The sequence below is a fragment of the Gobius niger genome (genome assembly GCF_951799975.1).
Source record: "Gobius niger genome assembly, chromosome: 16".
Classification (NCBI taxonomy): Eukaryota; Metazoa; Chordata; class Actinopteri; order Gobiiformes; family Gobiidae; genus Gobius; species Gobius niger.
Window position 1 is genome coordinate 9,588,065 of NC_136867.1, and position 14,438 is coordinate 9,602,502.

The following is a 14,438-nucleotide window of genomic DNA, read 5'->3' on the forward strand; positions in this document are numbered from 1 at the left end:
TCTGTAATTAATTACTATGGTCATTCCACAATATTGCGAGTTTGTTAGGGGGTATTTTCCCGTCTTATGAAGGCCTGGAAATCAGATGACTCTGTTACACTTACTTCCGGCAACGTCTCTTGTCCATCTGTAAACAAGTATCTTGACAGAAATACTCTTTGAGCGCTGGGCTGGGTCTGACATGAACTTGCGCCGACGCACAGTGTGGTGCCGTTCTGCAGTAATATCAAAACACTGCAATAGTCCCCTCCGCTCAGGTGACTGCCATCTCTGAGATGTTACAAGATTATTTAGTGTATGCAGGTATGTAGCCTACCTAGTGTCTCTTTCTGCATGGAGATAATGTATAATGAGCTTCTGTTGCTTGTGTTTCCGTTATTCCAATAGGATGCTCAGTCTACTTCTGTTGAAGTCCGCCTACAGTTGGCTTCCTGAAGGATGCAAATAGCATCTTTAAGCTAATATTAATTAAGCTCTCATTCTAAAATTGTTAACTGCGTTGATTTATGGGCAAACTAAACGTTTAGAGAAAAGGATCTGAGGCAGCAGCGTTTCCAAGTTCCATATGTTTTGGTGTAGCAGACACATGATCTAAAGAGGCCCAGTATGAGAAATGTGACCATGTGTAATAATTAATAACAAACCATGAATGGCTCTGTGCATAGCTTGCCATTAGTTGGATTAAAACTGTAGCCAAAAGACTATGTGGCTGACTGAAGAAATCTGATCCCTTTCAGTAAGAGCCCCTGAGTTCTGCTCACTTCCTTGTATAATCATGTGGATGACGGGAGAGCTATTATCCCCCTTTTCAGCTTATACTCAAATCTGTGATCAGGATTTTTACTCCAGTTTGTGTAGGTGCTGTAACTGGGGCAAACGACAGACATGGGAAATAAAAGGAAGAAGAAGGATGCAAGTACCTGATCTTCTCCACCACTCTGCAGCAGAAAAAAAATGCCAATGGCTCCATCTGAAATGAGGCAAATACTTTAGGGCCATGGATCACAAGCTTCAACAAAAAAAGACCAGGACTAGCTACTTTGGCAACGTCAAAAACAGGTCACACATTCTTTGCAGATTTCAAACTGTGTTTTGCAGTTTTAAAGTCAGTGATCTAAAACTTTGGTGTGTGTCTATTTTGTCATCTTTAGACTGGGGCCTAAGCTGCCGGCAGGTGTCTCTCAGCCTCCACAGTTCACTATGAGGACATGGGAGGTCCAGCCTCAGGCCCCAGCTTTGCAGCAGTCCACATTGAGCAGGGAGAGGAAGCAGCAGCCCATATCAACCAGACCATTGGCCCACACCCCCTACATCCGAAACCCCAAGCTTCGCCAGTATTACCTGCAAGGTACTCAGCTGTCTTAGCAGTAGTGTGGTCTTTAAAGCTTTGTTAAGAGTTGTTGTTGTTGTTATTGTACAATATTGGCATTGAGGTACTTAAGATTTACTGCTATTTAATGTTACTGCTATTTCTACTCATTTTTGTGTACATTGATTATCATTTGTGATATCAAATGTTTTGTCTTGATGCATTGATTCCACTCTGCCTCTGACAAACCTTGCGATGTTTTGTGTTTTTTGTCGTCTTTTTTCAATAGGAACACCATGGGAAGGAGGCTGTGCAGATGCGACAAATTACCAGGTTTCATGCATCAGCTCGTTTTCAAGGGGGTCCTCAGGGTCACATCCACAGAAAACAAAACAAATCAGCAGAGTAGATACACAAATTCAAATAATATGTGTTATATATGAGTTAGTGGGCAAGACACTTCCGCCACCAGCCTGCACTGTTAGTGGCAGTGAAGTATCCCTGAAAGCAGACTGCAGTGAGGTTTCCTAACAGTAGGTGGCATTGTAACATAACAATAGCACCACAGCAGCATGTACTTGGGCGTTTATGCTCATAAAAAGTTCAATGTTCAGTATATTTGTGTGAGTTGTCAGTCAGATAATGGCACTATGGGGAAGCAGAGTCTATTACACAGCTTGTACCTCAAATTCAACCGCAAAAATATAGCTGAACTCAAGGTATGTGCAAGTAGGTATTGTTCATCTGCTTCACAGGTGGTGAATGTTGTTTATCAAAATGAACAGCAATCATTGCGGATTAGCAGTAAATTATCAGCCTGGTCAGTCAGACTAAGCTCACGCAAAGATGTGTGAAAGCAGGAGAGGCAGCTGGCCAGGCTACAATACTAGTCAATTGTATTCTTTCTGACAGCATTCAGACTGTATTCTGTCACACAGGCTCACTCTGGAGAGACAGTTTTTAGTGTTTCATCGCAGTTCTGCAGCTCATCTCAGTCCTCCTCATCGGAAACGCTCATCCCTCGGGAGGTGTGACTTTGTTTTTTAAATCCCAGAATAGAACTGTCACGAATGTAAATGTTGTGAAAGAAGGATTTGCATGCGTGGGTGTCTGTCCCTTAGCTTATTCTATAATGTTTAGTATGTGTATAAAATATGTATACTTTTCAATGAAAGTAAAAATCTTTTGCATTTACAAAAAATGTCCAGAAAAATTTGAACATATAACTATTTAATTTATTTTTTATTTTTTGCACACTTTATTTCTTATCTCTACCATTTCATTGCCTCAACCTAATTTGCAAACTCCAGCTTTCCTTTTGGCAAAAACTTTGCCCTGTTGCAGCCAATCAGGTGATCATTACATCATAAATCTTATTGCCATGACACAAAAGGGCACTATCTTTTGTTTTGCTGTGTGACTAAAAAGCCACATACTGGCATATTGTTAGCCCTAAACAAGAGATCTGTTGATAAACTCACACCTCATGCAAAGTGCTGTGGGCGCCTGGAGGTTTAAGTCCAAACACATACATGGAGGAGATGCAGGCAGTGGAAAAGGGAAGTGGTGACTCCTGTAACTCAGCCTTGTCATATTTACCGTCACAGCCTGAACTAATCATGGCGTCCTTTCTCAAGCAGCTGCTGGTCGTCCCCAAGGAAAAGGTCATATCTAGAACTCAAGAAGAAACTGGCTCCAACCTGGATATTAAAGCAGGCAAGCAAGAGCTAAGGGCAAACCCAGAAGCAGCAGATCTTACTGCTCAGCCTCAGTCACCATCACCAGAGGCAGAATACGACAAACTACTGGTAAGAACAAATCTCATGTCACTGTAATATCTTTGGATTATACTGATACACATGCAAAGTGTGAGCTGTGCCTCAATAGTGACTTATTTATAGGCAAGTATACGCTGTAGTAAGTTTGTAGTGCGAAATAACTAGTCAGCCCAATACAGATACTTAAATACAATGTAAGCACAGGCCCATTTTATTTGTTATTAAAATGTACAAGAACGTCTCCCCTCATAACAATGCAGGCTTAGATGTTAGAGAATTAACAATGGTGTTCGAGAGGATAGATGGAAAATAGGCAGCAGTCTGGATGTCTTATACAGGAGAAGTTTATTTACCATCAGTGCGAGACCTGGAGACATGAACTCGAGACATTGTGCTAGTCCTACCATTCAAGTCTGGGATAAATACCTTCTCAGAGCGTCATACTGATAAGCAAACATTTAGTGGCTGAGAGTGGGCGCCTGAGCACCACAGTCAAGGCTATGACAGAGATAGTACGACTATACAGCTTGACCCAGTATGATAAATAGCGATTTAATGTTATCCTCTAACATAGTTGTGCTAAATATCGGTTATGTGAAATAGTTTGTGTTTATCTAACAAGGGGAAGAAGCACAAAATTTGACAAATGTTGACATATTGTTATTTAAATTGTTGTTTAAGATTGTTATTTACTGATTTATATACCGGTATATATTTACAGCAAACAACTTGCATCTCCATTCATTTTTAGCTCATACCACCTGGCTGCTCCAATATCACTGGTGTGTCATGCAAATGATTTCACAAATACATCATCTCTTTGACAGGATGTCGAGGCGGTGCCGTTGCCCGATGGACAGCTCTGCTTACTGGCTCTGCCGCCCGAATGCTGTGAGTGCGAGGGAGCGGACGCCACATCGTATCTCAAACTGTTTTGCCGCTACATCACTGACTGCAAGGTTGGAGCTCAAAACACTTCGCATAGAGTCTGCTGTTGTATATGTGGATGTTCACTCTGCCGGTCTCTTTTAGGGGGTGGTTTCAGGGATTCTTCTGGTGACTTCCAATAAGCTCTTCTTCGATCCGTGTAAGACCCACCCTTTGGTGAAGGAAAATGGCTGTGAAGAGTACGTTCTGTCCTGCTCAGTGGACAGCCTGGCTTCTCTTTCCTTCTATTCTGATATCTCCCGTGTTCATTTCAGCACTTCGCAGAAGAGGTTGGTTCTCATTTACACAAAAAAGCACACACTTAAAGAGATATTTCAGGTTTTTTGACATATTGCCACATTTCCCAGTTATCCTAGTTAGTGCTGTTGATTTCTGGAGAGAAGATGTATTTTTTTTTAATTCATGCAGTCCTTATATTTGAAGAGTCTAGTGGTGCTAGGCTAGTGCTAGGCTAGCGCATGTCTATGGTAACTAGTAGCCTGCATTAAAAACCTCTTCAAAATCATGGGGTAGTCCTCCAAATTTTGCCATAGCTGATTTGTAGAAAGCTCCTTTGTGAATTCCATGTGTGGTAATGCCACCACAGGTAAACAAACTGTTGTAGATTCGGTAACCTAGCAGATCACTCCGTCACTGCGTAGTTTACAACCAGGAAGCTGATGCTGCTCAAATATAAGTTATTTTAAATGCAAAATGGTTATATTTCAAAAATTATTAACACAGGCATTTATATTGGTAATCTGGTTTGCCTCAGGTGCTCTGTGCTTGGGTCAGACTGTTTTTAATGCAGGCTACTGGTTACCATAGACATGCGCTAGCCTAGCGCTAGCCTAGCGCTAGCCTAGCACTAGCCTAGCACTAGCCTAACACTAGCCTAGCACTAGCCTAGCACCACTAAACTCTTCAAATATAAGGACTGCATGAATAAATAAAAACAATATCTCCAGAAATTAACAACTGGATAACTAGGAACATTTAAACGGATATTTCAGGATTTTTGACATATTTAAAAAAATGGACAAACTTGTAGATGTCAGCTATTGAAATTGCAGGAAGAAGGAAAGGAGAAAGCACATAGTATAAAAATGAGAAGCAAAAGAGTGGCTGACTGTGGCGGTCACATGATAGAAGGAAGGAAATTAAGTCTTCCCGGTTGAATTCATGCCTCAACTTCAAAGCTTTTGAAATATTTGTGTATTTTAGGAGAAAAGGACGGACCCTTCTCCAAAGGTTTAAACCCACTAAGAGCCAAACAAACCGCTTCCCGAGCCACCGAGAGGATGCAGCATTAGTGAGTGCTGCTCTGGCAGAAGGCTCTGATGGGACGCCCCGTGTAGATGTGTGCGGTGGTGATGATGATGATGATGATGATGAGGAGGAGGAGCCCCACAGCAGGGACATGGCCGAGGTGGAGAAGGAGCTGGACGGTGGGCAGCTCGATGGCCTGTATGAACCCACTGTAACGGCTGCCTTAAGCAGCACCGCTAGCTTCTGCTGTGGAGAACCAGAGGACACAAGTCAGCAGAGGAGGGAGGAGGCGGCGCCAGCTGTGAAAGAGCAGAGTGCAGGTAAATCAAACAGGTGGCTTTGGATTCCTCTTTGGGTCAAGTGTAGAGCTGAAACACATTGGCATCAGCCTTCACTCTCCACAATAATATTACTCAACTGTTTTTCTCTGTTCATGCCTTGACATACAGTAAGTTGTGAAACAGCCTCCGCAGACTGACATTTGCTCTCCACTGTAAACACAATATTTGCCCACGGTTTAGTCTGTAGCTCGACTGACTGCATAACTTCACTCTTTCATCCTAGTGTGTGGAAGGCGGTCGGCGGGCAGTCCCGGGCGCCTCATGTTTGTGCGGCTGAGGGCTCATTTGCCTGCAGCGAGGAGGAAAGGTGTTGGGCCAGCCAAAACACTACCAAGGAGAGACACTTGGCTCGCGCTGTCGCAGGAGAGGTAAATCACTTTCCTCTTTGTTACAAGACTTTAAAACTTGTTTTTTTTTCAATTTCTCTCTTGTCCACACAACAAAGAACACATGCAGAAACACCTTCTTAAACAGCTGTTATCGTGTAATTATTTATTTCATCATAGTGCTTGCATATTCAAAGTTATCTTTCTCTTCACAAATTGAAACCGGGCTCTATCATGATTATCAACAGCAATGTGTTTATTTCCCCAAAAGCTAAGGAGCAGAAAACGCGCTGACAAAACGAGTTTGATTTGCAGAACAGTTTTTCCGTTCATTCTTTCTTATAGCCTAAATGACATCCTGGCTTGCTTGAAAACCCAAGTGCTCAAACAAAGAAAGAAAAAAATAATAAAGTCTGCATGGGCCAATAGTCCATAGCCCGAAGATAATCAGGACTCACTTCCGGAAGGTGCAGACAAATAATATAAAAATTAAACCAATTCTTGCTGTACACTCATCTTCGTGTTTCCATTTTGAGATACGGTTACAACACACTTAATAACCCAGGGAGAGTCCCAAATGCAAATATCCAAGATGCTGCTGCTTCCTAACTTTGGTCTGACCGTCCAAAAGTGAAAGCTAAACATTCACCACATGGTCAACAGCTGATTTTACTTCCTCTGTATGGACAGAGCTCAGAGGCCAATTGGAGATGGCAGGCTGTATTACAGTCTATTTTATTCATTTGTTTTGGATAAAATGTATTCCCCCTTATGCTGTTCATAAATAAAAAAGACATCATATAGACTAGTTATGTAAGTCTTTTTTTGTATTTACGCATGCATTTACGGACCCACCTAATGGCCAAACTTGCATGCATAATGTCCTTGACCACTCCCATAACAACCCAGGCACTTGAAATCAAAGCTTACGGGGCCTGCCCCTCCCCAAATGAACCGGTCTCAAGTGGCCTGTCCCGTTCTGCTCCTGTGGAAAGGGGGCTTCACAAACATTTAAGTTTACACACTGACCCTTATCCAAACACTCGCACCACTCAGACTAGCTATGAAGTACAAAGGTAACTGCAAAACACTTAATCTTTGACATTCTGTTGATTTCAATGGAAAATCCTCAAAGTGACTCATTGATGGAGTGCCCTTTTAAACCAAGGAAAGCAAAGCCACTTTGCAAGGCAAACCACTGCTTTCTTAACCAAATGACTGAAGACGGCTCATGCGTCCTACTCCGGTAACACCTCCTTTCGTCCCCACAGCTCGGACGAGTTATACGCCTACCTGGCACACTGTCGTCCAGACCTGTGCCTACTACAAGGGGATCAGGAGGGTGAGGACGCGTTTGTTCTTATTGAGGATCAAGAGCAGGGGAGCGAGGAAGAGGAGGACTACTTTCTCCAGAGGCAGCGCAGCTCAGGAGAAGACTGGGAGGTCAGAGGAGCACTCAGCCTTAAAACAACAAGGAGTTTACGCTTTGTAGCAAGAATTTGAAATGAAAACAACACCGATGTGTATTTTTTAGATGGTGGTAATGGATGACGACAGGGAAAAGCCGGACCTAGTCATTGACAGGGAACCAGAGGGACTTCAGAGTATTGTGGAGCACAGCCAGATATTAGAGGCTTCACATGTCGAAGAGGTGAGTTGAATAATAATAGTTTGTAACAGCACGCTACACATATACATTTTTCAAATAGCAAAAATTATAGCAAAAAAAAATATCAGCAAATATCTATGATCAATTTGAATTCACTTTAAGTATTATTCCAGGTTGTGAAAATGATGTTAAACACATCGGCCTCATTTACCAAACTTGCATACGGTGAAATCAGAGCATGTGTGACATGTATGAAAAATCACCGCCTGTTTTAGCATTTATCCATCTGGACTTGGCCTCAAAGCCTACTCCAGGTCAGGAGGTGGTTATTTCCATTGAACACAAACTGCGCTGGAAACCCTTATTGGTGCTTTAAACATGAAATTAGGCGATATTCATGGACAGACTTTCTTCAATTAGCTGCATCCTTCACCACATGCTCATAGCCTATAAGCCAAGCAGCCCGGACCAGACACACGAGAACCTGGGCAGCGGTGGCACAGAGACGCTCATAGTGTTTGGTTGTTGTACCGTAGCCATATGGTAGATTTTGTGTGGTCGGCTTTCCCACAACACACGTGTGTCTGTGAGTGAAACAAGCAGAGGCACCGCTGCAGTGTGTCTGAGCCAGGCCCTGACTGCAGTGTTTTATCCACGCTTTTTTGTATTTACAATCTATTTATTAATAAAGATCATTTCTCATTAGTCAAATCCTAAAAAAGATTATTATGAAATCTTGGCTAGACTATGCGGTTAATGTGGGCCGCTGAATGATAATCTTAATGCACAAAAAATTATGTTATTCGTTGTGTTCAAGACAATAAGGCCTATTATATATGTATCATTTCCTTGTGAGAGAAAGGGAGTATGGCAGGATTAGTGCAGTGTGCACAGATAGTGTCCTCTAGTGTATATCAGAATACACTAAAATGTACCCTACACCATTTCTGTGCGCAGTGTTGTTAAATGAGGGCCATCGAGGCCAAGCACTAACATTATTCATTACAATTGACTTTTTATATTGAATTTAAATCAATAGTTCTCTATCACAGATATTCAAGCAAATTCAGGCTTACAGTGTTCACATACTGCATAAAGTATTCCCTTTACTTTAAAAGAGGTCTAAATGGATGTTTTACCACTATTGTGAGAGACTTTTTATGTTTTTTGCTTTGCACCATTTAAACTTTTGTATCATAGTTTTGTATTCTATAAATCAACATTTAGACACATTTAACAAAGGGCTCACCCAGAGCATGCAGCCAGCCGAAGTGGTTTCCACTTCCTTCCGTTTGGACTTTTATCGCCTTTCTCTGCTTTGATCTTTACCAGCTCTGTAAGGAACTGCCTCCCAGGACTGTGGGCCACAACTGGAAACTCACATACAGCACTTCAAACCACGGATCCAGCCTGAAGTCTCTGTACCGTAAAGTCAGTGCTTCAGATTCCCCTGCACTCATCGTCATAAAGGATGCACTTGACGAGGTGTGTGGTGTGCGGCTGTGGATTCTCTTACAAAGCTGAATTATTTTAATGTTGTTCATATTTATACGATTTAGGTCTTTGGTGCCTTTGTGTCCCACCCTCTGAGACCCAGTGAAACCTTCTATGGCACAGGAGAAACTTTCCTCTTTATGTTGCATCCACGATTTAAGGTAAGAGGGAGGTTTCCTGCCACTGAACAGTGCCTGTGATTTAACATATGCAGTTATTCTGGGGAAAACTAATAAATCACAATAATGAAAAGTGAAAGTGACATAAAACTCTCTAAAGTGTGATTGCTGTGTCCAGTGCTTCAGATGGACTGGAGAAAACTCATTTTTCATAAAAGGCGACTTGGATTCTTTTGCCATTGGGGGAGGAAGGTATGTCACTATGTCTATTGAGCATTTTTCAATTTGTGATTTTAAATAGAGTGTTTTATTACCACATACAGATGTGGTAATGAAATGCAGAACCTCGACAAAATAAACTCAGGAAAGTGTTGCTTTTTGAGATTACAAATAGTGAAAGTGTTAGCCTTTTTTTTTAACAGTGACAGCACGGAGACACATTTTCTTGACTGTTCTTTTCTTTTCTGTTGTGTTTCTGTTCTCAGTGGTCACTTTGGGCTGTGGGTGGATGAGAATCTGTACTTGGGCCGCAGCAGCCCCTGCTTCACCTTCAATAACTGCTGCCTCTCAGAAACAGATGACTTTCGAATCGTGGAGCTGGAGGTGTGGACTTTTGGCTGAGACACGGCTCTGATCAACAGCTTTTAGCAGCACAAAAGTCATCACAGTGTAAACATGCTACACATGCCCAAGACTTAAGGGAAATGAATGCTGTGAATAATCTTAAATAACTTTAGACTGACCCTGAACAGCATACTGCTCCTAGAGACAAGACTCATTCCTGTGGGTTTGGCGTGGAAGATGGACTATTTGTGGCCTGGAGCTTTCCAAAAGCATTGGCCATTGGTTTTTAAAGTACTGCTCAGAAACATATTTATTAAAGTGGATTCTGATCAGAAGGAACACACTCGCCCCCATCGACCTGTATATGCGGACATATTTGCAGACCAATGAAACCGATATGTCTTCATTGCTAGTGCACATGCAAAGATGGCATTTTTCACTAAAGTAAGATCTCCCCATTATCAGCCCTGCTCCCACATCTGGGAGGCCAACTCTTTCAGCATCAGGCACCGCTGCTTTCTGCCATCAACGCAGCTAAATGTAGAACAGAATTTGAATGTGTGTATATTGTACAGCATTGTAGAAATGGAAGTGACATCATGCAATAATATAATCCACTACTGAGAATTAAAATTTGTCTCTAGAAAAAGGAGGAAATAAAAACTCAATTTAAAAGAACTGCATTTCCCAAATATACAGATTTGTACATTTGCTTTTCTCTTGAAAAGACAGAAGAAGGGATATGTAGTTTTTGTACACTTTTCATTTATTTGTTTCATATAGAGTACAAAAGTTGATGATTTCACATAGAACAGTGCAGTACTGCATGTTGTGGTGTATTTTATGTCCCTCGAGACAAAGATGGGCGTTTCCTGCAGCTGGATCAGCAATAACATCAGGTCTTGCCCAGCCAAGAGGGAGCTTTGAGGCCAAACCTTCACAAACACTGAAAAACAACTTCAGGCCCCAGCCCTGTCTCTGAGGGACCGTAACCCTAAACACGCTTCAGTTCTTCCCTTTTAGGTCACTGTATTTTCAGAAGCATCAAACATTACATTATTTAAAAAATAAATAGAATTAAAGATGATAAAAGAACAATCATAGGGTATTTTAACAAATGAGTCTCTTGGGCCCACAACCTTAGTGTGCCCATATTATTCTCTCAGGTACTGCTTGGCCTTTTCCAAGCTCTCTTTCAGGAAGCTAAGATAAGTGGACGTGGAGGGGTCCTCAAAGCTTCCAGAGAAGCTGAAAGTGGCTCCTTCCTCTTCTGGCTTCATGGCAGTCTGGTCCAGAAAGTAGTTTGCATTAATATGGTGAACCTAGGCAAAAAACACAGTTGTCAGTCACTATAGACTCATCAAAGCTGCATCAAGATAGTTTGTTTTAAAGAGAGCAATATTTACAATGGTTCCATTAGGCAGTGCCACCATCATCTCCACAGGAAAGTTGTAGCTCTCCAAGTGAAGGCGGGCCTTTTCACTCAGCACAGGGTACTTTTTATCAGCCTAATGAATTCAGTTTTTATTAACATAACATGAAAAAGCCATGTCAAATATGCAATAGAAATATGCAAACCTGCAGGTCCTCCAGCTCTTTGACTAGAGACCAGCTGCTGATGAAGCTCTGGTTGAGGAGGGCCAGAACGGGCGAACTTTCCAGGACTGTCTCCCGGAGAGTTCGCCCCGAACCTTTATACAATCACAATGTAACTATAGTTACTGGTATGGGGATTATTTCTATTCTATTCTATAATTGTTACAAATAGTCATAAAAGTTCCCTTTTAGCTGCTGTGTAATACTAGAGTACAGCAGCTTAGTTAGCTCGACTTAGACCTGCAAATTCAGTTATCAATACCTATACAAATGTTAAATACTGAAGAATTGTATAAAAGTGTGATTACTTGTGTTGCACAAATGTACCGTGGATCTTACCTCAGCATGACTGGTCATCTAATGCCCCCCAAAGCAAAATGGAATGCACTAGCTTGTTTTCCACTTCAGCGCGTTCAAAAGCATCAGAGAAAGGGAGGTAATCCACCTGAAAGAAATGGAAAAACACACTACTTTTCACACTGCAGGTGTGTTTGTGCTTACTATCTGATGCACAATGTTAAAAAATGCTGACCTTCTTAAAGGGGTAATAAGTGACCTCTATCTGGTGAAGAGCTTCTTCTTGACTGATCTCGGAGGACCAGATGATGTCCTCAAAGACAAACTGGATTGGTTCATGGCTGCTCTCTTTATTGTCTATGACATTACCTTCCTCATCTACAATAATGGAGGGAGTGGACGGACCAGTGGACATCAGCTCCATCTGCACACATGGACAATGAGAAATACTGATAACTACTACTGGAACTACAAACACTGAAGAGCCAGTCTGCAGTACAAAACATTGCTGAACCTGTGGGAGGAATCCAATGTCCACTTCCATGTTGCTGCTTTCACTGGCACCATACAACCACTCCATGTCCACATTTAAAGACCTGAGAACAGAACATAAACGTAAGACAAATGACATGTAGCAAGGATGAGTTTTGCCAACACTCTATATTGGACCTGTTATTAGGGACGTAAAGATGGAAGTGCCGAACATGAGAACCATCTTTTGAGAGGACAATGTTGCCGGTGAACTGTCCCGGTGTGAACCAGAAGGGGAAGTTTGGCACTTCGTTCAGCTGGAACTCTGCATGAATCCTGAAATCAGAAAAAAGCAGGTGGAAGTCATGACTGCAAATTGTATATATTGCAATGCTATGCAATATAATTTGGGCTGATGGCAAATTACTGAAACATAGTTGCTGCTAAACTGTGATTACCTAAAATAGATGTCGAAATAAAAGTCATTGCTTGCACGAATGCAAGCCACAGCGCCTTGAGGAGCAAAACGCGATTTGATAAAGGGCCGAAAGTGAAACATACTCAGCAGGGAGTGAATGAGAACCTGAAAGACAGTTACACAGTTACAACACAGACAGGATCTTTCCCCTGTTTTATTTAATTTTGCTATTAGCATACCTCTTTGCCCTTCGGAGTAGGAGGGTGGTAGCGATTGTTGGGTAGATAACCAGTAAAAATGTTGAGTTCACTTGGAATAACCCACCATGTGGCACCCACATCCACTTTGTTCTTTGGGGGCAAGAAGGCTCTGAACTGGCTGGATGAGAAGAGGGAAGAGGGCTGGGCTGGCGATGTCCAAGAGCGCAGACCACTCAAAGAGCTGTGGGAAACCTGTAAAAGCAATTCAGTTATTCCAATACAATATTGTGTCAATGGATTTGTATAAATCTTAAAATACATTCTCATAGTATACAGCAATAACTGATCATTATAATGCATTCCAAAGTTATCTCACAATTTATTTGCAACATTTTGATAGCAACCCTGTATATCTTTCTGTCATGAGGAAGATTGTAATACCCCAAGAAAACCGTCCTTGCTCTTTGTCATGGAGTCCAGCTGAAGAGGCTGCATTTTTGCCACCAATGTTAAAGTCTCTCCATTGGGGTCATGGATGATCTCCTCTTCCACATCCACTGGGGGTGTAATTCCTTCATAAAAAAACCATATACAGTTTGTCAGGGGATTGTGCTCCCCTTAGGGTGATGAAAATGTAGATAGGTAGCAGCGTTTGGTACCAGTGAGCTTTTCTACAATGGGCTTAAACTCCTCCGGACTCAGATAAAAGTCATGGTCTGTGTCCAACGAGGAGAAAAGGAAAAGTCCCTCTGCGCCCAGAAGCCGCACACTGTCCTCCTGCAGACAGACACACACATCAAGTCTGTTAGACTGACCCTATTGTCCTTTTGCTTGCTTCAGGGAATCAGTGTCACGTGCTGAATCAAATCTGGGACAAGAAGCCAGAACTCCAGAAATCAACATTAACACAAAAATGTCACTACATAATTCTCATCTCCATTACATATTTTTAGGACTGGCATAACCTTGGCAGTTGGCACCTCTGTCTGATGCAGACAGCAGACAGATGCGTGCCAACTAGTGCTCTTACAATGGTGGAAAGGGGAGGGAGGTTAAACAACTGGAGACCCACTGAGAGCAAACTGTGACATTAGGGGGTGATGATGTCTGCCAGCTGGGACACGTCGTAGCCTGAACATTAAAGGGCTGAAAAGTTGTAGCTTACACAAGGTGTTTTAAGAGTTGTTCGAGTTTTCTTTTTTTTAGGAAGCCAATATTTCAATTAAAAGATCTAGGATGTGAGGAAAGTAGTTTCTAAACAATAAACTGACTGCGGTGATGTGTAAAACTTTCAAAAGTTGCATAGACGCGCATCTTACATGGCGTTTCACCATCTGGGCATCTTGGTAGTACTTGATCCCATAAGCGACAAGAGGCGCAGCACCAACAATAAACAGGACCCAAATTCCTCTCCAGACCCACGATCCTGAGCGGGTCCCCGGGCGAGGTGTTCCATTCTGTCCGGGATCTCTGCTCCCATCCTCGTCCTGTGTAGATTTATCCACGTCTGCAGCCATTCCCCACTGAGGCTAATTAGAAAGCATGCGCTTTAACACTGGCGTTATTTTGTTAAGTTTATTTTAACATTTTAAAATGGCAAAAACTGTATGGGGGCAGCAGCTAAGCTCTCATCTTCTGAGGCAACAGCTAGGACGTGTCTGAGGGCTAGCTTCAAGACCAGGCTTTATTTCCCACAGCGACCACCACTGTTCAGCCCATA

General features: G+C 42.2%; 2 protein-coding genes across 3 annotated transcripts; one reads left to right on the plus strand and one right to left on the minus strand.

Moving 5' to 3' along the window:
- Positions 1–49: 49 nt before the first annotated feature.
- On the minus strand, positions 50–14,269 carry selenon (selenoprotein N). Of its 2 annotated transcripts, XM_079574332.1 has the most exons (13): positions 14,038–14,269; positions 13,378–13,495; positions 13,160–13,290; positions 12,758–12,970; positions 12,559–12,683; positions 12,299–12,436; positions 12,144–12,225; positions 11,865–12,053; positions 11,672–11,777; positions 11,315–11,427; positions 11,143–11,244; positions 10,849–11,058; positions 50–59 (listed from the first exon to the last, which is right to left on the minus strand). In XM_079574332.1, the coding sequence occupies exons 1-12, from the start codon at positions 14,233–14,235 to the stop codon at positions 10,891–10,893; spliced, it is 1,683 nt and encodes a 560-aa protein (XP_079430458.1). In that variant the 5' UTR covers positions 14,236–14,269; the 3' UTR covers positions 50–59; positions 10,849–10,890. The 2 variants fall into 2 exon arrangements, with proteins under 2 accessions (XP_079430458.1, XP_079430457.1); XM_079574331.1 differs by lacking the exon at positions 50–59 and having other exon boundaries at positions 10,478–11,058.
- Positions 162–10,077, plus strand: LOC306976414 (oxidation resistance protein 1). The gene is made up of 16 exons (XM_079574335.1): positions 162–303; positions 850–1,059; positions 1,152–1,348; positions 1,599–1,642; positions 2,248–2,337; positions 2,950–3,117; positions 3,915–4,046; positions 4,120–4,304; positions 5,239–5,603; positions 5,848–5,992; positions 7,222–7,393; positions 7,485–7,601; positions 8,892–9,044; positions 9,119–9,214; positions 9,351–9,424; positions 9,658–10,077. The coding sequence occupies exons 2-16, from the start codon at positions 998–1,000 to the stop codon at positions 9,791–9,793; spliced, it is 2,136 nt and encodes a 711-aa protein (XP_079430461.1). The 5' UTR covers positions 162–303; positions 850–997; the 3' UTR covers positions 9,794–10,077.
- Positions 14,270–14,438: the final 169 nt, after the last annotated feature.

What these genes read in the sequence shown, in the direction of transcription:
- LOC306976414 (XM_079574335.1), top strand. Translation starts at nt 998, where the DNA reads ATGGATCACAAGCTTCAACAAAAAAAGACCAGGACTAGCTACTTTGGC. An exon ending in TTTGGCAACGTCAAAAACAG is followed by an intron (nt 1,060 to 1,151) that starts GTCACACATTCT and finishes TGTCATCTTTAG; the next exon opens with ACTGGGGCCTAAGCTGCCGG. An exon ending in CAGAATACGACAAACTACTG is followed by an intron (nt 3,118 to 3,914) that starts GTAAGAACAAAT and finishes TCTCTTTGACAG; the next exon opens with GATGTCGAGGCGGTGCCGTT.